Genomic DNA, 22,843 nt, shown 5'->3' on the forward strand with positions numbered 1-22,843 from the left:
GTCATTTGCTTTCAATGAAAGCGCTCATTCACTTCTGATAAAGTCACGATAAAAAAAAGCTAGTATTCTGTAACACCCTGCATCCAACTAAACGGTCTTCATTTGATCAAGTGACAGTACACATCTCATCGATTGAAGTTGACTGAATTGTCATATCTGCTGTCGGTTATTTTAAGTGCTGGTAATAATTGCTTATGGTAGCTAAATCCAGACGCTACAACCTGCGCTGCAAACATATTGGCGGTAGTCACTTGGGTACAAGCATGACATAACTCGCTGATGGACTCCAGCATGGGTTGTCCGTTTCTAAGAATAGCGAAGATGCAAATTGCGACAGCCTCATCGTTGAGCAAGGGCTCTGCAATTGATGGTAAACAACTCAAGAGCTGGAGATGTCTATCCCCCAGAACTATAGTAATGATACTCTAGCCTGGGATAACATAGTCGTAAGTCAAGGGCCACTGTGTTGTTTTACCACCTACGCCTTCCAAAAACTGCATGTTGAAAAACGTCAAGTAGTAAAATAAAGCGCATCCAGGATCATTGTGACGGTCGGTCCGTGGTGTTAAGTCGATTCGTTAACCCTAAGCTGTTTAAGCATTGTCAAAATCACCTGATACATAAGCGTCTGGCCTTTTGCTTTAACGTGAGTTTCTACATGATCCTTAGCAATAGAGCCAAGCAATTTAGGTGCTTAAACTCAGGTGCTTGTCCAATGAGCGTTGGTCGGAGCGTTTGGGAGATAGAGCACATGAAACGTTTGAGAACCCTAATGCGAACCTGGATCAAAATAGCCAATCAACCTCACGATGCAAGACAGGGGACACACTGAGGCAACCTTAATATACATGATGCCGCGATTGAGCGACGGAGAAACGTGCCGCGAATGGTAATCTATTAGATACATTGCTCCATGACCAGAGACTACTCAACGAAAACTGCTTCGCGGGAAAACAGCCTCCGAAAGCTGCTAGGAACAAACTGTTAATTGCGGGCAAGCAGCCTCCGAGGGATGCCAAAAGGAGGCCACCAATTGCGGGCGCGTAGCCTCCGAGGATCCACCAGGAGTGTAACTGTCTCCTAAAGGGGCCGACAATAATTAAAGTTAAAAAAGTTTATACCATATAAAGTTGCAGAGATTCTACCTACCGTTTTCCAATCATTAACTGGGGATTTATCATCATGGTTTCCTATCGCTCGTTATGGCTTCTGGCCATAACGCCTCGTGAGTCGGGACATATTCCGCCTTGACAGTTCACAAAGTGCTAACCTTAACAAGTCATCCAGTTTGTATCTGCTCAGCAAGCAACACCCGCACCTTACACCGATTCCAAAACTGGGATCGTGTTTGACACATGGAAGGCACCTAGCATGACCTTTGGTTTCAGTTTCCCTGGAGACGGACAGACCACCGACGCCGATGAGTTCATTGGATACCTTGTAAGGCGATACACCAGATTAATAGCTTTCCGTTTTGACCATTTGAACAGAATTGCGCTACTCCAAAAGGGAAGGGCACTGGATGGTGCGGTCTCTCCTACGGCGGACCCATGACAAACTCACTCTTGCTCTTTGCCTACCCCCACGACGGAGAGATCCTTACTGCCTTCCAATGGGCCAACGCCCAAGTCGAGCCTGTTCCGTACAAGGGCGACGCTGTCCTGACCCAGATCTCTTCCAGCATCACTGAGGATGGCTTTACTCTTATCTATCGCTGCCAGGGATGCACTTCCTGGTCTCAAGACGGAAGCTCGGGTCAACTGGCGACCACATCTCCGATTGCCGTTCTCGGTTGGGCTCATAGCACCACGGATGTGATCGACCCGGAATGCCCACGTGAGGCCCGCATGCTCCAGCACGACACTCAGAGCATCTTTGGTGGCCAGCTTACCAGCAACAGTTTCAATGGTGAGTATGAGAAGTGGGCTAAGCTTGCTACTAAGGTAGTTGAGGGCGAATGCGACGGTGGTGGGAAGCCTACTTCCAGCGCCACCAGTGAGCCTACCGCGACCGCTGCACCACCCACTGGAACTCCCGTCCCAAGCGACACATACGATTACGTTGTAGTCGGCGGTGGCGCTGGTGGTATCCCCATTGCCGACCGTCTCAGCGAGGCTGGCAAGAAGGTTCTTCTAATCGAGAAGGGTCCTCCATCCTCTGGCCGTTGGGGCGGTACCCGCAAGCCAGATTGGCTGAAAGACACCGACCTGACTCGCTTCGATGTTCCGGGTCTATGCAACCAGATCTGGGCCGACTCTTCCGGCATTGCCTGCCCCGATACCGACCAAATGGCTGGTTGTGTTCTGGGTGGAGGGACAGCTATCAATGCTGGTCTGTGGTGGCGTCCCAATCCACAAGACTGGGACTTCAATTTCCCTGATGGCTGGAAGGCGAAAGACATGGCCAAGTACGAGCAGCGTGTCTTTGGTCGCATTCCTGGTACACGTTTCCCATCAAAGGATGGCAAGCTATACCTCGACCAGGGTTTCAATGTTGTCGCTGGAGCACTCAAGAAGGCTGGTTGGAGCGAGGTGAATGCTCTTGAGAAGCCGGCCGCCAAAAACCGCACTTATACCCACCCGCCTTTTATGTTCTCAGGAGGTGAACGTGGAGGCCCGCTAGCTACCTATCTCGTCTCTGCTAAAGCGCGAAACAATTTCAAACACTGGACCAATACTCAGGTGCGACGTGTCGTTCGCTCTGGTGGTCACGTTACCGGCGTTGAGGTCGAGCCTTTCGCTGGCGCTGGTTATGTCGGTACCGTCAAGCTCACTCCCGAGACTGGTCGTGTCGTTCTTGCGGCGGGCACCTTTGGCAGTGCCAAGATTCTCCTTCGCAGTAAGTGTTGTCATACTGTCCGCTGTCAGAATGTAATGGTTCTAATCATGTTTTATAGGTGGTATTGGCCCAGATGACCAGCTCAATGTCGTCGCCAAATCTAGCCTCGATGGTAGCTCCATGATCGATAAAGACCAGTGGATTGACCTCCCTGTCGGCTACAATCTTGAGGACCATACCAATGTAAGTGCATACAACAGAATCGCCAGATTATTGAGCTAACTTTATGGTAGACCGACACAGTCATCAAGCACCCCAGCGTTGAATTCTATGACTTCTACAAAGCTTATGATGATCCTATCCCAGCTGATAAGAAGAAGTACTTGGGTCAGTATACAAAATCTTCTGCAACCCGACCATGAAGGCTAATTTGGAGGTAGATGGACGCTCTGGCATCCTCGCTCAAGCTGCCCCCAACATCGGCCCTGTCATGTTTGACGAGATTTATGGCGCTGATGGTCGCGTCCGATCTATGCAGTGGACTGCTCGCGTCGAGCCAAGTCTCGGTGAGACTAGTAACAGTAAGTACCCCTTAACAGTGGATGTAATCAATGATATCATACCTAACACGTGTGTCAGAGTCCATCACCATTAGCCAGTACCTAGGCCGTGGTGCCAAATCACGTGGTCGCATGACCATCACCAGTGCTCTCAACACCGTTGTCTCTGGTAACCCCTACCTCAATGATGCAGATGACAAGAAGGCTGTTGTGACTGCCCTTGACAACCTTCGTAAAGCTCTTTCTGGAGTGGAGGGTCTAGAGTGGCTCCAACCAGCTCCTGGTGTCACCTCGCAGAAATATGTTGACGATGTAAGTGATCGATGAATCTTTAATGTGGTTTATGGGCTTGTCTAATAGTACATACAGATGGTCGTCTCATGGAGCAACCGCCGTGCCAATCACTGGATCGGAACCAACAAGCTCGGCAAGGATGACGGTCGTCAAGGCGGTACAGCCGTCGTTGACCTTAACACCAAGGTCTACGGCACTGACAACCTTTTCATCGCTGACGCTTCGATCTTCCCAGGCATGGTCACCGCTAACCCTAGTGCCTACATCGTCACCGTCGCCGAGAGGGCCAGTGACGCTATCCTCGCTCTGCCAGTCTCCAAAGCGCAGGGTCAGTACGAGCAGTGCGGTGGCAGTAAGTGGACTGGAAACATGCAGTGTGGCAAGGGATTCTACTGCAAGACGCTCAACCCGTTCTACTCTCAGTGCTACCCTGATTCTAAATGACGAGGCTAATGTAGACTGCATTGCATCAATCAAATTATCCCATGTATATACTTCTATTCCAGTTCTACCATATTTATACACAGCGAAAGACCCCTGGCTAGCCATACTACTTGAGAACTTTCTATAGCTTTATGGTATTTACAGTGTAATACCTGTGACTATCTTATAGCTTTACCGCGCGCATCTACTCTGGCTGTTGAGATATACAGCATGGAGGGCGCAAGTGACTCAATACCAAGTTTATCATCTGTAAACATAATCATATACCTGAAAGTACCCCAAGAAGTTTGATTTAGATTTCAGCTGCAATTCGAGTCTCCTGCTCATCGCCGTATCATGTTCCGAGTGTATTTCGAAGCCTCCTAAGTCCATAATCGTTGGTGTGATCGAAAGTGTCGTTTTATTAAGTATGCATTGTCGGGCATCCTATCACCAGATGTGTCACTAGCGGACCCCGAGTAGCGAAATATCAGAATTGGATTTTGATGGTGGCGATATAGCAAGGCTGGTTAATCGATCTTGATTTGACTGCTGACATAAGACAGCCAGGAAAAAATATCATAAGAGAGAGAAAGCAAAGGGTCGATAGAATTAACCGCCATGTCCAAATGCAGGATAAGTGGGTGTACTAGAGTCACAAGCATATCTAACAAAGTATTTGCTCGATGACCCAGAGCCATCAACGATTACAGTACCGTCCGGAGCTGTAACAGTAACTGTCATAAAATAATCTCCCTGAGCATTAGCCCAGAAAACCCGGAACGGCGTGTAAGTACCCGCTGTCAGCTGCATCGTGAGGGTCTTGGAGGTGGAAGGCCCCGATGAGAAACCCTGCTCCAGATCCGCATTGGCACGTGTCCATGTCGACAAAGCCTTATTACCGTACCAAACCAGTGTAATCTCATCAGAGTACGGGACAACAACAGAATAAGTACCAGTGATAGGCGCATACAAAAACGCCCGATGATTCACAGCCTTATTCTGCCACGTCTGACTTGGTGACCCAGGATAGATAGCCTGAGCAGGGCCTGAGTTTCCAAACTTCACTCCTCCTGGTTCTGTGATGCCCATGGAATTCGTAATACCACTGTAAGTCGGTGAGGCTGTGGCAAAATATCCAATGTTGAGGGAAGAATAATAAGGCGCATCGGCGTTGTAGTACGAGTTGGTATAAATAGCGTACTCTAGACCACCGTTGTTGCATGTCTGATCCGCAGCCTTTGTTCCAACTGCGGGTGCGATGACAACTACAGTGGCAGTCTGCCCGGCAGAAGCAGGTGACCCAGTGGATGTCTTGATGCTTGAGACAGCGGTGGCATAGCTAGTTACAGTGGTGTATGGTTGGGGCTTTTGCACAACCACTGTAGCAACGCCACCCGGAGAAGCTGGCGATAAGGTAGTAGTACCAACTGTTGAGAAGGAACCCCAACTTGTGGTAGTTGTATAGGACTGAGGTATGTCCACGATGACAGTGGCTACACCGCCTTGATACGCTGGTGCCATTGTAGTGGTTAATGCTGCAGCAAAGTTGCCATAACTGGTTATAGTCGTGTAAGGCTGAGGTGATTGTACAACAACAGTACCTGTACCCCCTTGTGCTGCTGGTGCCATTGTAGTGGTTGATGGTGCTGCAAATGCACCATAAGTGGTTACAGTCGTGTATGGCTGGGGGGATTGTACAACAACAGTTGCTACGCCACCCTTTAATGCTGGTGACATTGTAGTAGTTGCTACTGCTGTAAATGGACCATAACTGGTGATAGTAGTATATAGCTGAGGCAATCCTACTATAACACTAGCAACACCACCAGGCAATGCCGGTGCTTGAGTCGTTGTCACAGCTGCTGCGTAGGCACCATAACTGGTAACAGTTGTATATAGCTGGGGCAATCCTACTACAACACTAGCAACGCCGCCCGGAGATGCCGGTGCTTGGGTGTTTGTTACAGCTGCTGCGTAGGCACCATAACTGGTAACAGTTGTGTACAGCTGAGGACTCTGTACAAGGACAGTAGCGACACCTCCAGGGCCAATTGGGGATAATGTTGTAGTCAGAGGTTGAGTCCAAGAGCCATAACTTGTCACAGTTGTATATGCTAGAGGGCTCTCGATCAAAACCGTGGCAGGGTCCCCGGCATTAGCAGGTTGATTTGTTGTAGTTACGGGAGCTGTTAAGCCTCCTATATAAGTTGTTACAGTTGTATATGCTAGAGGGCTCTTGATTAAAACCGTGGCAGGATCCCCAGGGTTTGCAGGCTGGTTCGTTGTGGTGATAGGAGCTGATATCCCTCCGATATAGGTTGTGAGAGTCGCGTAACCCTGAGGCCTCTTAATGAAAACTGTGACGGGATCTCCAGGATTAGCCGGCTGACCTGTCTCAGTTATAGGTGCAGTCAGGCTGTCGACATAGGTTGTAATAGTTGTAGAGGGCTGAGGAAGTTCCACGACTACAGTCCTCACATCACCTGGATTAGATGCTGGCAAGGTCGTAGATCCCGGTGTTGCGAGTCCTGGAATGTAGCTTGTGACTGTCGTGTAGGACTGGGGTAGGTCAATCTCGACAGTAGCAAACTTTCCTTGCACATCGACTGGGTATGTTGTAGTCTGAGCTGCGGTCACACCATCCTTGTAGCTCGTTACGGTTGTATAAGGCTGCGGAAGATCAACTTCTACAATGCCTACCATCCCTGCAGCAGAGGGGGGATATGTTTTAGTGGTGGCGGTGGTGAAAGCGCCATAGCTAGTGACTGTAGTGTAGGGTTGAGGGAGATTAACCAATACAGTAAGAGTTGGGTTAGACCCACCGCCGCCCAGAGTTATTGTAGTGGCAGACGTGACGCTTCCATATCTGGTGGTGGTCACGTAAAACTCCGGATCCAAGACAACGACAGTGCCCGTTTGCCCTGGAGCAGATGGCTCTATGGTGGTTGTAGATGCAGCCGTAACGTCTCCGTACGAAGTAACAGTAGTATATGGCTGTCTCATCATAACCAAAACAATACCTGTCTGGCCAGGAGAAGCAGGAGGCGAGGTATATGTGGTATCGGTCGAGACGGTGCCGTATGACGTCATGGTCGTATATGGCTGCGGTTTGAAGACAACTACTGTGCCCGTCGCCCCCGGATTAGATGGAACTGCAGTTGTTGTCGATTCAGTCGTGACGCCTCCGTACGAAGTAATGGTCGTATATGGTTGTGGACTGAAAATAACCACAGTGCCGGTTTGACCTGGAGCGGAGGGAGATATTGTAGATGTTGATGCAGCCGTGACACCCCCGTACGAAGTAACGGTTGTGTATGGCTGTGGGTTGAAAATAACAACGGTGCCAGTTTGACCTGGAGCGGATGGAGGCATGGTAGATGTTGATGCAGCTGTGAAATCTCCAAAGGAAGTGAAGGTCGTCCACTCATTACCCTGATAAACGACAACAGTACCTGTTGCATCTGGAGCAGTTGGAGATATGGTAGACCTAGCAGATGTAAAGTCTCCATAAGACGTGATTGTAGCCCAATTGTAAGGTTGATATACAATAACAGTGACTGTCTGTGCATCAGAAGACGGTGGCATAGTGGTTGTGGATGCGGTTGTAACCCCTGAATCGTAAGAGGTGACGGTCTGCCTCGGGTATGGCTGATAAATAACAACGTTGCCTGTTGCGCCTGGAGCAGTTGGATTTATGGTTTTAGTTGATGCTGCTGCGACACTTCCATAGGATGTAACCGTGATCCATGGATCTGGCTGGTACACCACGACCGTACCTGTTTGGTCTGGTTACGCTGGGGAAATAGTCTTTGTAGATGCGGATGTGAGTGTTTCATCATATGAGCTGACTGTCACCCATCTATATGCCACATAAATGACTATCGTACCTTGGTGACCAGACACAGAAGGCCACATAGTCGTTGTATGGTCAGACGAAGCAGCATTGTCATAAGAGGTGGTGGTCTCCCAATCGTATGGACCGTAAACAACAACAGTACCAGTTCCTCCAGGAGCACTGGGAGTTATTGTACTCGTGGCTGCAGCTGTAATCGAGGCATCATAGGATGTCACAGTTACGTATTGAGCCGATGGGCTCGGTACCACAATCACCACCGTACCAGGGCCAGGTCCTGACGGGGCCTTAGTGATGGTGTAAGTACTGGTGTCGGTGCCGGTGCTTGTGATGGTGGTATAATCGACCGCGGAAGCCGAGGTCATTTGAGACCTGACGGCCATGACCCAAACCGTTCCTGTCTCACCGGGTCTAGTTGGAGATTGGGTGCTGGTCGTAGGATCAGTACCAGTTCCTTGCGTGGTTATTGTAGTCCACTGCACTCCAGGATCTGAAGCAGTTATGGAGCCGTCCTGAGAAGAAGTCGGTATGTTGCTAACAGCATTGCTTTCAGTGCCTTGCCCACGCGCTGCAGGATCTGAAGAAACGGCAGAGTCAGCTTGAGAAACGGGAGCACCTCCAGCCCCGGAAGGAGATGAATCCAAGATCGGAGTCTGGGAAGAAGGAGCGTTTGGGTCGCCTTTTTTGTAACCTTGCATTCTGACGATCACGGTTACTATGTCACATGCATTTTCGGTAGGCAGAGTGGTAGTCTCAGGCTCAGATATGATGCGGTCAGTCGACGATAATATAGTCACATGGCTCTCTACCATGACAGTTCCACATGATGCGGCAGAGTCCATGAGGGGAATATTGTATGTAGTATTTGGTTCACCATGTCCGTAAACGGGGGTAGTGGCAGTGTAGGTAGCATCAGTTCGGATGAGAAATGTACTGCAGACGTTAGCTAAAGAAATCCGTTGGTAAATCCCTACATTTCATACCTTGTTAAAGTGTCATACAATGTAGACGATCCGACGATGATCCCAATGGGCTGTGTCTGAATGGCCCGCTTGCCTACTAAAGTTGCATTGGATGCTGTGCTCAAGGCCAAGGCCCAGAAGCCCACCATGCGGCGAAGCGACATAATGAAGGAGCGTAGGGAACAAGAAGTTATAAATTGACTCAATAATAAAAAGCTGAATTCGTTGGTCAAACGAACAGGAAATAAATGGTAGAAGGAAATAAGTAAATAACACAATGTGAATAAAGAGGCCAGAGAGTGATTTAAGAAATGAAGGCGGATATCTGGCCATCATCATAAGGCACCATCGGCAGAACGTATTTTAGTTGAGCTCATGCGCCTCGGATTATCGTTGTCGATAGAAGGAATGCGTGAAACTCTCAGCGGGCTATCCAGTGCGTTTCCGGTGCTTACAAAAGGATTCGAGACCGTCTGCAGCGTCCGACCCGATTCGGGAAGTAGCATGTTCTTGGCTAGCTCCAAAATTTCTTTAGCGCAGCAAGAACTGGTATTCTTCATCACAGTTTAGGCTAGTAAGTTCCATGTTTCTGTTATACAACTGGCCTATATGAGAGCAGTGGCGCAAATGGAATGCTAAGTCCTGATTGGGAATACAAGTTTCCAGCCACAAGTCTTAACTCTAAACATAACATTAAAGCAAAGTAAGTACCTATTCCAGGTTAAGTCTGGTTTGGGAGAGCCTTTCTATCACTCTTATTTATACATACATAACATAAAGGAGACGGGTCTGGGATCTGATAAGTGTTATGTTATTATCTTTATCTGGGGAATAAGAAGACTGCACAACGTGGTTCCAATTGCAAAGCTTCACTATCAACCGTACGGTTTATAAGTTTGGTGGATCACGAAAGCTCATCACGAGTACCATCAACTTCACTCGTTACGCCGCTGGTCCTGTCTTTGTCCTGAAGACTACCTCGACTTCAGTCACAACCATCGCCCAGACTGATAGAGCACTTGCGACCGAGGAGCAAGGGTGTTATTGCAGTTGTTTATCTACTAGTTTAAGAATACAGGCAACTTTTGTAAGAGTCTTTCCACCTTGCTTAATGTATTATATCAGTGCACATCTTCGCACTGCACATAAGGTAAGAAGTTTCTAACTGTAGAATTTTTAAAACAGCGGGACTATTATATTGACCAATGCATTAGATCTCGGACGGCTTAAATATAAGCTCTTTTATTGTATATTTAAACATTTCAATACGTAATAAAATAAAGGCCTGAAGTAAATGATAGCCACTAAGACTGACGCTTACATACCAGTGGTAAAGTAAGCTGGCATCACTAGTTAGCATCCTTGCTGTTGCTATGAAGACTATCGGCATTGGCCTCCTATTCCGACTACTCTTCAGGGTCCTCGACAAACAGCTCTTCAACGTCCCACTCAACGTCGTCCTCCTCATGGTCAACAGCATCACGCTGCTGCAAGGGTGCGAGGTAATTGTTGATCTCCTCAGACGTCATCTCGCCAAGAACAATATCATTCACGAATTGCATGGTCTCGACATCGTGATCCCCTGCCTCCACTTTCTCGGTCCAGGTGTCCAAGGGTTCGAGCGACATAGGGCGCATCTGGAGTTCGGTCTCGTCAACTTCATGAGTGAAGTTGGACATGGGCTCGATGTCATCCAGAGTAGCCAAGACCATGCCGGACTCAGTCTTGAAGAACTTGAAGGTAGGCTCCTCCTCACGTTTCTTGAGCTTGCCCTCCTGGACCTGGTACCCATCGTTCTTGCACTTCTGGTTGGTGCACCACTTCACACCCGCGGAACCAGGGTTACCAAGTCCTACTCGGATGTTGAAAGGCGCACGCTTCGTCTTCTTGATACGTTGGAGAGCAGCGCTGATGGTACCTCCCTGGCTGTTGTTTTGCGACTTAGGCACACATCTGCTAACCTGTTTGCCATTGGAACGGGTCGAGGCAAAAGGGTACTCATCGCATGAGCCATACTTGGACACAGGAGTACGGCGCCCAACACCTTTGCCATTTTTGCCGCATCGGTTGTTAGAGCCACAGCCCGCAGTCCGACGACGAGATCGCTCCACGCTCGCGCTCGGCTGGTCGTAAGTCAGCGTGAGGGAGAACGTGGGAGATCCGCAACGTGTAGCCCAACAGATGTTGGAACAGATCTCCGGGATCTTGTTGCAGAGGAATGTCATGTCAGGGGGAGCGGCTGCGACCTGGGGAGCAGCACCGAGCCAGGCCACAGCGGCGACAAGGATAAGGGACTTGAAAGACATGATAGCTAGATGCTTGAGAATGTAGAATGTATTCTGCTGGATAGAAAGATGGATGATTGTGGTTTCTAAGTCGTCACCATCAACACGGCAGAATCATCATGCTTTATACTCGACGGTCATCCCTTTCTATGCAGGCTGGGAGACCAGAACGACACTTCACTCCCATCGGTCTACCCTCAAGCCGAGCGACAAAACCCACAACCATGTCCAGGCCGTGATCCTTTCAACCTTGTAGATTGAGCTCGGGTGCAGAAGAGGTAACAATGTAAGTCACGGGGAAACGAGGTCCTTGGCATTCTCTGATTGTTGACGAAAGAAATGCTCCTCTAGCTTTCGCGACAGAAATGCTCCTTGTATTTTTGTCACCGACCTATTTTTCTACGGTTCAAAAGCATTCCGATACAATTGCCGGTCATGTTGCCCCTTGCCCACAAGAGATGGACACGGCTGAGTATTGTTCTAGCCCTTGGGTACACTGTAAGAATTGTCAGATGTTCGGCTGACTTTAATAGGCTGCGCATGTCTTGGCTCTGCACTGGTATGGTATGCCCATCACTGCCTTCTTCGACACTCCACGACTGGACATCATCTATAGTCGGAGATTACCTGTTGGATGTGATTCATCTCTTTGAGGCAGGTAGTTAGTAAGCAATGGGTCTTGTCTCACAATTTACATAATTATTGTTGTCATCTTGAACTTTCAACTAGGATTGGCTGTGGTTGAAAATAACATAGGGCAGGGTAGGGATTCTGTGAGATATTTATATTGGCCCCCAATAGGTCTGATCGAATACAAGGGCTTTGCTTATGTCGACCCGATTCGGTATTTTCCAGCGCCCAACGCGTTACATAAGGGAATTACAGCACCTCCTCCAATAAAACAGATGCTTTACCGAAATAAAGTCATTCTATAAGCAGAATCAATAAGCTTATGATCTAACAGAGTTATTCTAACGGGGGAGGTGCTGTAATCCCTTATTCAACTTATCTCGAAACGTGTTGGTTCCAAATTTGGATACGAGCTAAGCTGATGCCGAGAGATGTATGCCAAGGGTAAGCAGTCTCGGCGGCTTATTTCACCCCGCTGTCACACGCTTACACAGTCAGCTCATTGTCTCAGTTGAGGGATTATCCGGGCCAATGTACAATCAAGAACGGAGAAAGATTCTCAGATTCTTTGCTCACGCCCACTTCCTCCATTCCTCCACCAACTCTCTGTCAAATCTGGCATTGTTTGCTACTTGCACCTTGAAGCTTGGTACTGTTTCAGACATCTAACTATGGCGGACGATGAGCCTGTTTCGTTTGATGAGCATGGCGACTTTGATGAATTCAAGGCATACATCACTACTCCAGATGTGGCCCGTGAACAGCTTCTCCCACGGCTCGTTCACCCGGAAGCCGACAATGATGACGCCGTTCACATCGAGATCCACATTGGAAAGACAGCCCAAGAGCTCATTCAACATCATCGCGATACCACCACACCGATCACCAAGAATAGCAAAATTCATCCCAGGCTGTTCATTGTCGTTGATACAACGGACTTGGACAATCGGGGTGTTCTTCTTGTTGCCCTTGATGAGTACCACGGTTTCAACGACGCCGTTCGTGGTCCAGTCGAGGAGAAGCGTGACGAGCTGATGTCGCTTTCCATCGCAAATGATGATTGGTCTACGGCAAGACAAATCAGCGACGAAGACAAACCTGAAGCTGTACCGAAAAAGTATTTTGTTGTCTACAACTTGCTTTCTGATCAGGAAGCCTTTGACGAAGCGTTTGAGAAGCTGAATAGCGGTCTTTCCGAGGTAAATGTGCAAGACGATGAGAATGACGAGAATATGGAGGCGGATGTTGACTCTGGCAACGAGGAGGGCGAAGGCAATGATGATACAAACGAACAGGATGATGACGAGTGGGAGGATGAAGAGGAAGCCGAAGATGAGGAAATGGGTGAAGAAGAGGAAGAGGACGAAGAGGGCTGGGATCACTATTACAAAGCCTTCAAGCCAGAAGTCCAAACTCTGTCCAATGTCAAGGACACTCATCGAAGCCGGGCGTTGGAACACAACCAGGACCCTAACATGTTTGCCATTATCGACGGTGAGTATGAGAGTCAAGGGACACTTATTATGAGAGTTTCTCCAGAGGAAGATTCTTTTAAATGCAAGGGCGATGTTGCAGGGGAGATTTTGAGATGGATCTTCATTAGCTTTATGTCCTGGGATGAAGCAAAGGCGTTTGTTGCAAGGCTAAACTAGTTCAATTGGTTAAACTTATATGAAGACTCAAATGCAGCCGTAAACTTGTTATTATCATAATAACTGCAAACTCGGATAAACATTCTTCTCATATAACGCCCAATGAACATCGCTCTCGTCAGTCATTTGTGGGCAAACGAGTCATTATTCCCCGTGGACAGTGTAAATATCTTCAGAAACCTTATCTGATGGCGTATGGCTCTCGCCAGTCCAACCACAATACATTGTCGATCAAAGGTGGGCGGACGTGCTTGTCTTATTGACCCACACGAGAACCACCTGTCACTGGTTGTTTCAGACTGGACTAGCCTCTTGGATACAGTTAATCAGCGCTTTAACGCAGCAGATACGGAGCCGGATTAATTATTTTGCGTGACGCTTTAGTGTAGGTTAACTTTTAAGCGTTTTCCATCACCTAATGATGCAATTCCATATAAGCAATACGGCCAGCATAGTTGATCACGATGCCGCCTCAAAAAGCATCACGTGCTATGACTTTCACTGGGTATGTAACTTGGTACTTTGCGATCGATGCTGCGTTTATTGACAATTGACTATTCCAGTTGTTGGACATGCAAAACTCGAAAAGTTAAGTGCGACGAAAGACCAATTGCTTGCAACAACTGTAAAAGGCGAGGCATAGATTGTGGTGGCTACGGGATTAGGCTACAATGGGTGTCGGATCCGATGGGGGAGGCTCATGTGAGTCCTGTCATACAAGGACGTATTAGCATGAAGCTGGGTGCGTGTGAGCTGTTCCTGAAAATTGACTGTCTATTGACTGAGCTCAAGACCGAGATCTACCAGTCTATAAATCCGAGACTGTTGACAAGCTTCTGTCGGAAGTCGATCAAGATGCCGAGACTGGGGCGCTAGCTTGTCATGGTCCATTTTCGGCGTTCTCAGTAACTCAGATTGAGACAACACCAATGGATACAACGGCCACGACACTTGAGTCTTTGTCACAGGCTAGCATCTCGCCAGAAGATCACCCAAACGAAGATGGCAAGGGCCGACATCTTTCAGCTCAAATAACATCTGATGAAACAGAGCAAGTAATTGACTTGGAGTCAACACCAGACGTCACCTTCTGGTGGCCACCGAGTCCAGCGAGTTCCTCGTTTTCCTTGATCTCTGCACTAAGGAACTCACCAACCGATGCGAGTACTGTTGGTACACTTGTATCAAGTGAGGTTCAAATAAGAGAAGAGGGCTTCATGGCAGAGGAAGGAAATTGCAATGGTGAAGATGAAGATCGTCCAGCCCCAGACACATCAGACCTTTCAACCAGCAACGATTACCGCATGGTGCGGCAAGTTCATACGACCCTCTTCGGGGATTCTCAAGTTGACTATTTGATGAGACACTATAATATTCACGTGGCAGGTGTCCTTGTTCCAATAAGCCATCCTGAGAACCCATTTCGAACCCTCTACTTATCTACAGCGATCGAGGGCATATTGCAACAAAATATGCAAATGGCAAAATCAAGACGATTGGCCTATACGGCGCTTTCTCAGTCTTTGTTAGCATCCGCCGCGTTCCACCACTGGAAGTGTAACCAGCGACTTGTGGAATATCGAGAAATCGGGGCTAAATACCGGTACCAAGCCATTCAATCTCTACGAGATACGATTAAGGAAGCGCCACTCACAGCGAATTATCAGACCTTGATGATGGCGATACTGTCTCTCGTGACAATAAGTGTAAGTCATGCGCTATGACCAACCGCAAAGATTCCTAACATGATACAGGTATTAACAGGAGAGGGTGACGACTTTCGTATGCATATCCAAGCGGCAGCTCAGCTTCGAAGTTTGCGGAGCCGATGGAAGTTAATGAGTCGTCCATCCAGACAGCTTAATGAACTAGGTGCCTTTTTGTCATTAATGTCACGGACCGTGTCCTTCAAACCATCCCCAACTTCTTGGGATACTACCAGCGACAAGACTCATGTCGCAGAAACCATGATCTTGCAGTCGAGCCAATGTTACGAATACGTCTACGGAATCACAGTAGCTATAGCTCCGGCTATCAATGAGATTTGCCACCTGGCTGAGCATCTCACTCGCTTCAGGCAAAGCAAGCAAGATCTACCTGACGACTTTTTGGAAAGTTGTGAAGAACTTGGAAACAAACTCCAATCATGGCGATTCGAATCTGAAAATATCACATCCTTTCCTGGCAGTGGTGACTTCAGGATGGCGTTATTCACCCAACAAGCAAAGGCGTGGCATGCTGCTGCGCTTATCTACTACTACACTCGCATACAGGATGTCAAGCGAGCGGAACTCATCCCGGAAGTCGACCATGTCGCCGAGTACATCCAGGCAGCTGAAGACATAAAATTGACATCAGAAACCATAGGGCAAGGAGAGTCTATGGCACCAATCACTTGGCCCGCGTTTGTTGCGTCATGTAATGCTACGAGTAATAGGCGCGACGTGTGGAGAAGATGTTGGGAGCGAATGCTCTGCTATAAGTTGGAGAATGTCAGCAAACAGTGGGACATAGTCCAGCAGATTTGGCAGATACTTGATGTTGCAGAGAGCCAAGGGAAATCCTTCAGCTGGACGGACGCATATGACATCGTGGGCATCAATATTCTGCCTGTATGATGGTTTCTATTCTGCCATATCTCGATACATTATGTTCCTTCCCCCTCACTTGAAGCCCAAGCTATCTCGCAAGTAATGCTGGAGAAGTTTCCCCTCAGCGAAAACCATACACATAGACTACTTCTCGGGACAATCTACGTAATTGTTCGTATATTTGGGCTCCCATCGTTTAATATACATAGACTTGTAACCGGCGCCGGCGGCAGAGCCTCGTCCGATCAGCAAAGTGTGCCTTTTATTGTAAATCGCCTAAACGCCTAGCTACCAACCGAATTTTCCCCTTCTAACGCCAGCCAATAAACACAAGATAACTCCTTAATAGCTTCTAAGGCCAGCAGTCCCTTATTCCTCCTTCAGGGCAATCCAGAAATTCAGCACTTCTAATAGCCCATTAAGGTTATTCCTTCCAAAGAGTACCTTAGACCTCTACTTAGCAAGGACTATATACTCCCTTACTAAGTCTAGGTTACAGGCTTATAGGTTACAGCTGCAGGTAACAGTATAAGCAAAATAAAAGATCCTTACATAGACCTTTAAGTTAGGCTCCCTTTCTAAGTTACATAAAACTTTAAAAGAAAGATAATTTTTTAGGTCCCTCTTCTTATTACTATTAAGGCTATTAAGGGGTATAGATATCCCTTAAATAAAGTTAATTATATTACTATTGTAACTAAGGCTACCTATCTTAGCTATAAGCTAAGAATTAAGAGGTATTATATAATGCAGAGGTATAGCTATTATCTATATTAGGTCTTTGCTTTTAACTATCCCTAGGGACTTACTAACCTTATTAACAAGGTATAGCTGTGCTTATTAATGTAGGTGGAAGGAAGAGGAAAAAAGCCAGATAGAAGCAAGGAAGGCATTTATGCTATACCTAAACCTTATGTTTAGGTAGGGTAAAAAAAAAAGGTTATATATAGGCAAAGGAATCATAATGCCCTTTGAAAAGTGTAAATATCACTAAAAACCTTAAGCTTATCTGATGATCGTCTGATCAGCGGAACCGGCAACCATCCTTTTTTTCTTCTCAATTCTTTGTTGTGATGTGCAGTTACAAGAGAATGTACATAGACCGGAGCCGGTTCTCGGATAAGCAGCAAATCGGACCGGCTAGACCCGGCCCCATATTCGGAGTCTCTTACCTAGTAATTTAATCGCGAGATATGATCTGTAATAAAGCTTTAGACATTGACTGAATATAACGTAAGAGATGGATATGCAATTGCTGACTTAGCTGCATCTTAAATGTAGAGTAACATATAATGTTGATGGTAATGATGTGTGAAGACCGCTTTAATGTATAAATTCAGTCTTGTTCACACCACCGCTCCAATTGTAAACCTTTCAGCCCTCAAACTTCAATATACTCTATCTTACAAGATGTCTTACCGAGAGCCCGTCTTCACCACAGCCGCCTGTGCACCTCTCCCCCAGTTCTCACAAGCCGTCAAATACAATGGCATGGTTTACTGCAGCGGTGCCATTGGTATCGATCCTGTAACGGATGATCTGGTTCCGGGTACTGTTACAGACCGCGCACGAGTTGCGCTCCAGAACTTAAAGGCTGTTCTCGAAGCTGCTGGCAGTAGCCTGGACCGAGTCGTGAAGGCCAACATATTTCTCGCCGACATGAAAGATTTCGCGGCTTTCAATGTCGCATGGGATGAGTTTTTCCCCAACGATCCTAAGCCTGTGAGTGATAGAATTTATCTTGTGGATTTACAATATGCTGACAATTGGCAAAAGTGCCGCACGTGTGTTGCTGTCCATCAATTACCTCTGGACACCGATGTTGAAATTGAAATGACAGCAAGTTATTAAAGGAAGGAGATACTAGAGGTAGATCGTATCCGTCTATATAATATAAATTATTCCATAAAGAACAAGAATTAATTACATCTAAAAATACAATAACTGTTCATTTTATCCGGATGTATTTACCATCTTTAAGCTCAACTCGTAAGAAGTATAATAAACTATTTAGAGAGGTACTCAACCCAATTATATTAGGGTTGATGTGCTGAATTGATTGAATCAATTGAGGCGTGACAACATGGTTAGATATGTTTGTGGTCGAAGATCTAGATCTATATGAGAAGACTGATAGGCCATCTGTTAAGTACGCACTACGGGTATCTCATCTCCAGATCTGTTACCAGCAAACCCTAAAAAGATAGGCCAGCTTGATCGGATCAATAAACATCCCGAATCTTCCACGCGGCCGACTACTGCTATGCTAATGAAGCGATTCTTATTTGGGTTTATCTTATCAAGATGCTTCAGCCGTTCTTTTTCCGAGCTTCGCTTAGCACGATCGCCTTGCTGGTCATGTCTCGAGGGGAAGAAAAACATGACTCGACCCCACCAAATTTTTGTGGTACAGCACCTTTTCGAGTCTCGTGTTTTATTTTCCCCTAGTCGTGCTAACCTTATTTTGGTGGTTGGCAGGAGACTCCGAAGACGAGGATCCGCAGACGCTCAAACTTGTACAAAAGTGGATTGACTGATAGACTAAATTCCTTGAGGGTGGGTCGAGAACGCGTGATTACTTGTCCTAACCCTGAGGGGTAAAGGTTGGTGGACTCAGAAGATCAATGAGGGAAGGCAATGAACTCCGAGGACCAAGAGCTGCTTGGAGAAAACCTTGGAGAAAACTGGGGGAGAGCAAGACATTGCAGTCCCTTGCTGCGATTCGCTCATTGTCACAGCAAGCGTCCGCCCACCACCACAATGCAACTTCTAAGCCGCACCCGACGGTCCATGTCTTCCACGCGCCGAAATCCCCATCTATTTAAACAACTGACAAGAATTTTACTGTTACTGTCACACATCTGACTTCAACTCAACTTACCTTTTGTGCACTTAAAATCAACAACAATGGTTCGCATCACCCCCTTCGCCGTGGAGCAATGGATGAACGCGTATGAAACAACACCCGGCGTACTTAACGTTGCCGAGACGTGTGCCGCATCAGTCTCTATCGACGATTTGATCAGCATGGCCAAAGGCCCTGTTAAGAATCCTATCGATACAAGCGTCAAGCTTACATACGGCTCCATCCCTGGATCACAGACTCTGAGAGAAAGAGTCGCCGCCCATTGTAGTACTGAAGACGTACAGCTGAAGGCTGAGGATATCATCATCACTCAAGGCGCTATTGCGGCCAACTTCCTCAGTCTTTATACTTTGGTAGGCCCTGGCGACCATGTCATCTGTGTCTACCCAACATATCAGCAACTCTATGACACGCCCCACAGCCTCGGTGCTGAGGTTACGCTATGGCGGCTGAAGGAAGAGAATGGATTTGTCCCTGATGTCAATGAACTGGATGGCATGATCAAGAAGAACACCAAGGTATGAGATGCAACCTCTAAATCCGACTAGCAGCTAACGTCTGTAGATGATCATTATCAACAACCCGAACAACCCTACTGGCGCCCCTATTCCTAACAGCGTCATTGACAGCATCGCTAAAACAGCCGCTGAAAATGACATCATCCTCTTCTCGGATGAAGTATACCGCCCTCTCTTCCATGGCGGCACCTCAGAGAACACCGAGGTGCCTAGGCCAGTTTCTACTCTTACACACCAGAAGACAGTTACAACAGGCTCCATGTCAAAGGGTTATGCACTAGCTGGTATCCGTATCGGCTGGATCGCCTCCAGGGACCAGTCCATCATTTCAGCTATAATGCAGGCTCGCGATTACACGACCATCAGTGTCTCACAGATTGATGATCAAATCGCTAGCTTTGCACTCTCTCCTGCAGTACGACCCACACTGGTGGAGCGAAATATCACACTCGCCAAGACAAATGCAAAGATACTCGAAGGCTTTATGAAGAAATACCAGTCAGTGTGCTCCTGCGTACAGCCCACAGCCGGAACGACAGCCTTCATCCGATTCAATGATAAGAATGGGCAACCTGTTGATGATACTAAGTTCTGCCTGGAGCTGCTGGAGAAGGCTAAGCTCCTCTTTGTTGCGGGCTCTAAGTGTTTTGGAGGCAGTGAGGACTTTAAGGGTTACATCAGGATGGGCTATGTCTGCGAAACAGATGTTTTGATTCAGGGCTTGGAAGAGCTTGGTGCCTATCTTGACAAGTTTGTAGTAAGCAACTAGAAAGTTAATTTAAAAATCACAACTTATACTACATTTTGGTGCTGGAACTCTTGCCCTCTGCTAACTACTGGCCTTATCATACTCAAGTCTCGGCTGAAAGTACAATAATAGCTCTGTCGTCTAATTTATGTATTATACTAAGCTCCCCGTTCAACAGCTTCTAAGTTGACGAGACTCTTATTATATATCTAGGTGCGTTCTGTTTAGGACAGGACAAGTTCTGCTTTTGTAGTTTAGATCTCTGCTATAATCTGGAGAGGTGTAACAATGGCCAATTCTCTCTTCCCAAATGTGAGACATACACAAACATCATAAGTCCTAGATACTAGACAAGAATAAAATGTCGGCAGGATGGTCTTCGTAGGTGAGATAGTTAAAAGAGGCAGCCGTAAAGTCGAACTATAGAAAGGTGTAGAGGTCTTGGCTTCTTGAGAAATGTCGACATGCTCTGACCACGCCAAAATTGAAGATTGCACCTCAACTGGAAGTATAGCACAGAATGGCTGCTTGATGCTGGGCACTTCATGCATGTCCGGGAAGTTTGTGTATGGATTGGCCTGGCGCCAAGTGTAAGATCGGATGCAGAGACGCACAGCATCGGGCTGTGGGGGTAGGATCCCATCCTTTGACGGATCAAAAGTCAGGCTGACGTCGATGAATGATGGAGCAACACCCTTGCCATAAGGATGAAGGCGAAGGGGCTCAGGCTGCGTTGTTGTTGCGCTGATAGTGCCAGATGCTTGCTTAGACGAGTGTTGGCGAAGAGTTTGTGTTGCTTGGAGCGTATATCGTTGGCTCGTCGACGAGATATGCTGTGGTGGGTTCTCTGTCGACCTTGTAACGAACCTTAATGTCTTTTTGATTGTCAAGACGCTCGAAGTACGGGAATTATGAGGAGATCTTGGTTCAACGCATGCATTTATCGCGTATTCGATGCCAACAGTGTCAGGACTCATGTCTTCACGATCCCATCCTCCCATTGTTGAAGGAAGACACAAGTGCTGTTCCCTCACGCCTGTTGATTTGACCTTGTGCGTACAAGTACTCGAGTCTGACTGATCAGGGAAGGTGAAATGAAAGGGTATGGTATAAACGTTCCCTTTGATAAATGTTCCCGAGATCAACTCTGGAATTTCAGGTATAATGCAATCGACCTTGAGAAAACGGTGCACAGTAGTAGTTGTTATGCATTGACCAACCGTGCAGATCTTTGTAAGTCCGTTGAGAGAGATTCTGATAGAAGCGGCTTGGAAAGTACTGATAGCTGAAATGATGAGGCGACCTCGAACAACAGAGCCGGATGAATAGATCTTAGACTGGTAGTGATCATCGAGCTCTATGTTGAGTTGACAGGCACGTCGCCAAATCTTAAGTTTGGATAAAGACTTGGAGATGCCTAGCTCTCCCAACTTATGGTTCTTCTCCATGACCAACATCTGAGCCAAGGTTATTGTCAAGTCCAAGAAAAATGTACTGTTTCGAGTTTAATCATGCTGAAGACAAATGGCAGACGGCCGGTATGTGATATACGTGCTCTCTTCGTTGAGAAAATGTTTCTTCGGAGTCACCTTCCTTGCGATTCCTCACCTTGTTTTACTAGGCTCGGTTAGTGAGGCGTCTGTGGGTGTCTACCATTGGTCACAGAAGCGAAAGGGTCTTATTGACCACATACAACTAACTATAACTGGTAGAAACTAAACAATCCCATTCGTCTCATCATAGCCAAGCCATGTAATGCTGGATCGGTCGTCAAGTCGGCAATAACTAGCATATTCCGGTGTTAAATGTAGTTTCTCTCGAATGGTTTCCCCTTTCAGTTTAACAATCTTACCCCACATCTACTGATCGCGTGCTCTTGGCCAGCCCGGGTTTAGTATTTTAATTAATCTTTGGAATAACGCTTCGATGTGAAGAGTGGCGAGAGATAATACGAACGGTTGTAATAAATAAAGCCGCACCATTCCCGTCGCTTCCTTTTGCCTCCGCCATCTGTCCAAGCACTTGAATGCAAGTAAAGTCAGCAGACTTACATAAGGCATTCGGGGTTCTGTTTCTCGTTAACCATGCTTAAGATTGCTTAGGGTAAGGATAGAGAAGGCGCTCCTACTTATTACTGTTGTCGTCTCTGGAAAAGTAAGGCAGTTCGGCTGACACGGTTCCGTTCTCGATTTAAGCTCAAAGTGCATCAAACGTATTTGTGGGTTATCTTTCCTTACCACCGAAGCAGCGCAGCAGCCAAGGACCTTCGAACATGCACTCAAATGTCTTCACCTCCCGGATGATCTCCTTCACCTTGTTGTAATAGTGTCTCGTGCCCTTGACTGGAATAAGCTATCGTGCTGCAACTTGTTAGCTGGGGATACGAGTGTAAACACGAAAAAGGACATACCGTTCCGTGATAACCGAGAATCTTGCCGCCATTATTGTTGAAGGGTCAGGGTCGTTTATTCCAATTACCGATTCATATTGCTTAACAGCTTCATTGGCATAGGTGTCAAATGCAACTCGGGTCATATTTCTGTACGACCAGTCTGGGTCGACTTCCATCCAGTACTTGTTCCAGACCTCTACAATCCGCACTAGAGCACCTCAACATAGACTGTTAGAGCATTTAGTCACAGCAAGCCCATTATCGCTCGTCAGCTGGAACACCGTTCCA

The 22,843-nt window shown here is 47.2% G+C and overlaps 8 protein-coding genes across 8 annotated transcripts; 5 read left to right on the plus strand and 3 right to left on the minus strand.

Moving 5' to 3' along the window:
* Positions 1-1,202: 1,202 nt before the first annotated feature.
* Positions 1,203-4,076, plus strand: B0J16DRAFT_356303 (uncharacterized protein; the record flags this gene model as incomplete). The annotated part of the gene is made up of 9 exons (XM_046129463.1): positions 1,203-1,225; positions 1,280-1,286; positions 1,408-1,440; positions 1,491-2,838; positions 2,897-3,021; positions 3,072-3,165; positions 3,219-3,359; positions 3,418-3,650; positions 3,708-4,076. The coding sequence occupies 9 exons, from the start codon at positions 1,203-1,205 to the stop codon at positions 4,074-4,076; spliced, it is 2,373 nt and encodes a 790-aa protein (XP_045980694.1).
* A 591-nt stretch (positions 4,077-4,667) lies between these two features.
* B0J16DRAFT_288322 (GLEYA domain-containing protein) lies at positions 4,668-7,259 on the minus strand (the record flags this gene model as incomplete). Its single annotated transcript, XM_046124172.1, has 2 exons — positions 6,966-7,259; positions 4,668-5,525 (listed from the first exon to the last, which is right to left on the minus strand). Exons 1-2 carry the CDS (start codon positions 7,146-7,148, stop codon positions 4,668-4,670), a joined length of 1,041 nt encoding a protein of 346 aa, XP_045980695.1. The 5' UTR covers positions 7,149-7,259.
* Positions 7,260-10,279: 3,020 nt separating this feature from the next.
* On the minus strand, positions 10,280-11,179 carry B0J16DRAFT_321048 (uncharacterized protein; the record flags this gene model as incomplete). Its single annotated transcript, XM_046125610.1, has 1 exon — positions 10,280-11,179. One exon carries the CDS (start codon positions 11,177-11,179, stop codon positions 10,280-10,282), a length of 900 nt encoding a protein of 299 aa, XP_045980696.1.
* A 1,135-nt stretch (positions 11,180-12,314) lies between these two features.
* B0J16DRAFT_372944 (uncharacterized protein) lies at positions 12,315-13,440 on the plus strand (the record flags this gene model as incomplete). The annotated part of the gene is made up of 1 exon (XM_046130503.1): positions 12,315-13,440. The coding sequence occupies exon 1, from the start codon at positions 12,460-12,462 to the stop codon at positions 13,438-13,440; it is 981 nt and encodes a 326-aa protein (XP_045980697.1). The 5' UTR covers positions 12,315-12,459.
* A 439-nt stretch (positions 13,441-13,879) lies between these two features.
* Positions 13,880-16,218, plus strand: B0J16DRAFT_372945 (fungal-specific transcription factor domain-containing protein). Its single transcript, XM_046130504.1, has 4 exons — positions 13,880-13,945; positions 14,004-14,182; positions 14,233-15,146; positions 15,195-16,218. Exons 1-4 carry the CDS (start codon positions 13,905-13,907, stop codon positions 16,056-16,058), a joined length of 1,998 nt encoding a protein of 665 aa, XP_045980698.1. The 5' UTR covers positions 13,880-13,904; the 3' UTR covers positions 16,059-16,218.
* A 1,223-nt stretch (positions 16,219-17,441) lies between these two features.
* On the plus strand, positions 17,442-17,882 carry B0J16DRAFT_400456 (Endoribonuclease L-PSP/chorismate mutase-like protein; the record flags this gene model as incomplete). Its single annotated transcript, XM_046132512.1, has 2 exons — positions 17,442-17,753; positions 17,808-17,882. 2 exons carry the CDS (start codon positions 17,442-17,444, stop codon positions 17,880-17,882), a joined length of 387 nt encoding a protein of 128 aa, XP_045980699.1.
* A 794-nt stretch (positions 17,883-18,676) lies between these two features.
* On the plus strand, positions 18,677-20,227 carry B0J16DRAFT_306050 (pyridoxal phosphate-dependent transferase). The gene is made up of 2 exons (XM_046124775.1): positions 18,677-19,415; positions 19,462-20,227. The coding sequence occupies exons 1-2, from the start codon at positions 18,939-18,941 to the stop codon at positions 20,182-20,184; spliced, it is 1,200 nt and encodes a 399-aa protein (XP_045980700.1). The 5' UTR covers positions 18,677-18,938; the 3' UTR covers positions 20,185-20,227.
* Positions 20,228-20,417: 190 nt separating this feature from the next.
* Positions 20,418-21,611, minus strand: B0J16DRAFT_400457 (uncharacterized protein; the record flags this gene model as incomplete). Its single annotated transcript, XM_046132513.1, has 1 exon — positions 20,418-21,611. The coding sequence occupies one exon, from the start codon at positions 21,609-21,611 to the stop codon at positions 20,418-20,420; it is 1,194 nt and encodes a 397-aa protein (XP_045980701.1).
* Between the last annotated feature and the right edge of the window lie 1,232 nt (positions 21,612-22,843).

The sequence above is a fragment of the Fusarium flagelliforme genome (assembly GCF_020744385.1).
Source record: "Fusarium flagelliforme strain FIESC 12 MPI-CAGE-AA-0113 chromosome Unknown B0J16scaffold_5, whole genome shotgun sequence".
NCBI classification, from domain to species: domain Eukaryota; kingdom Fungi; phylum Ascomycota; class Sordariomycetes; order Hypocreales; family Nectriaceae; genus Fusarium; species Fusarium flagelliforme.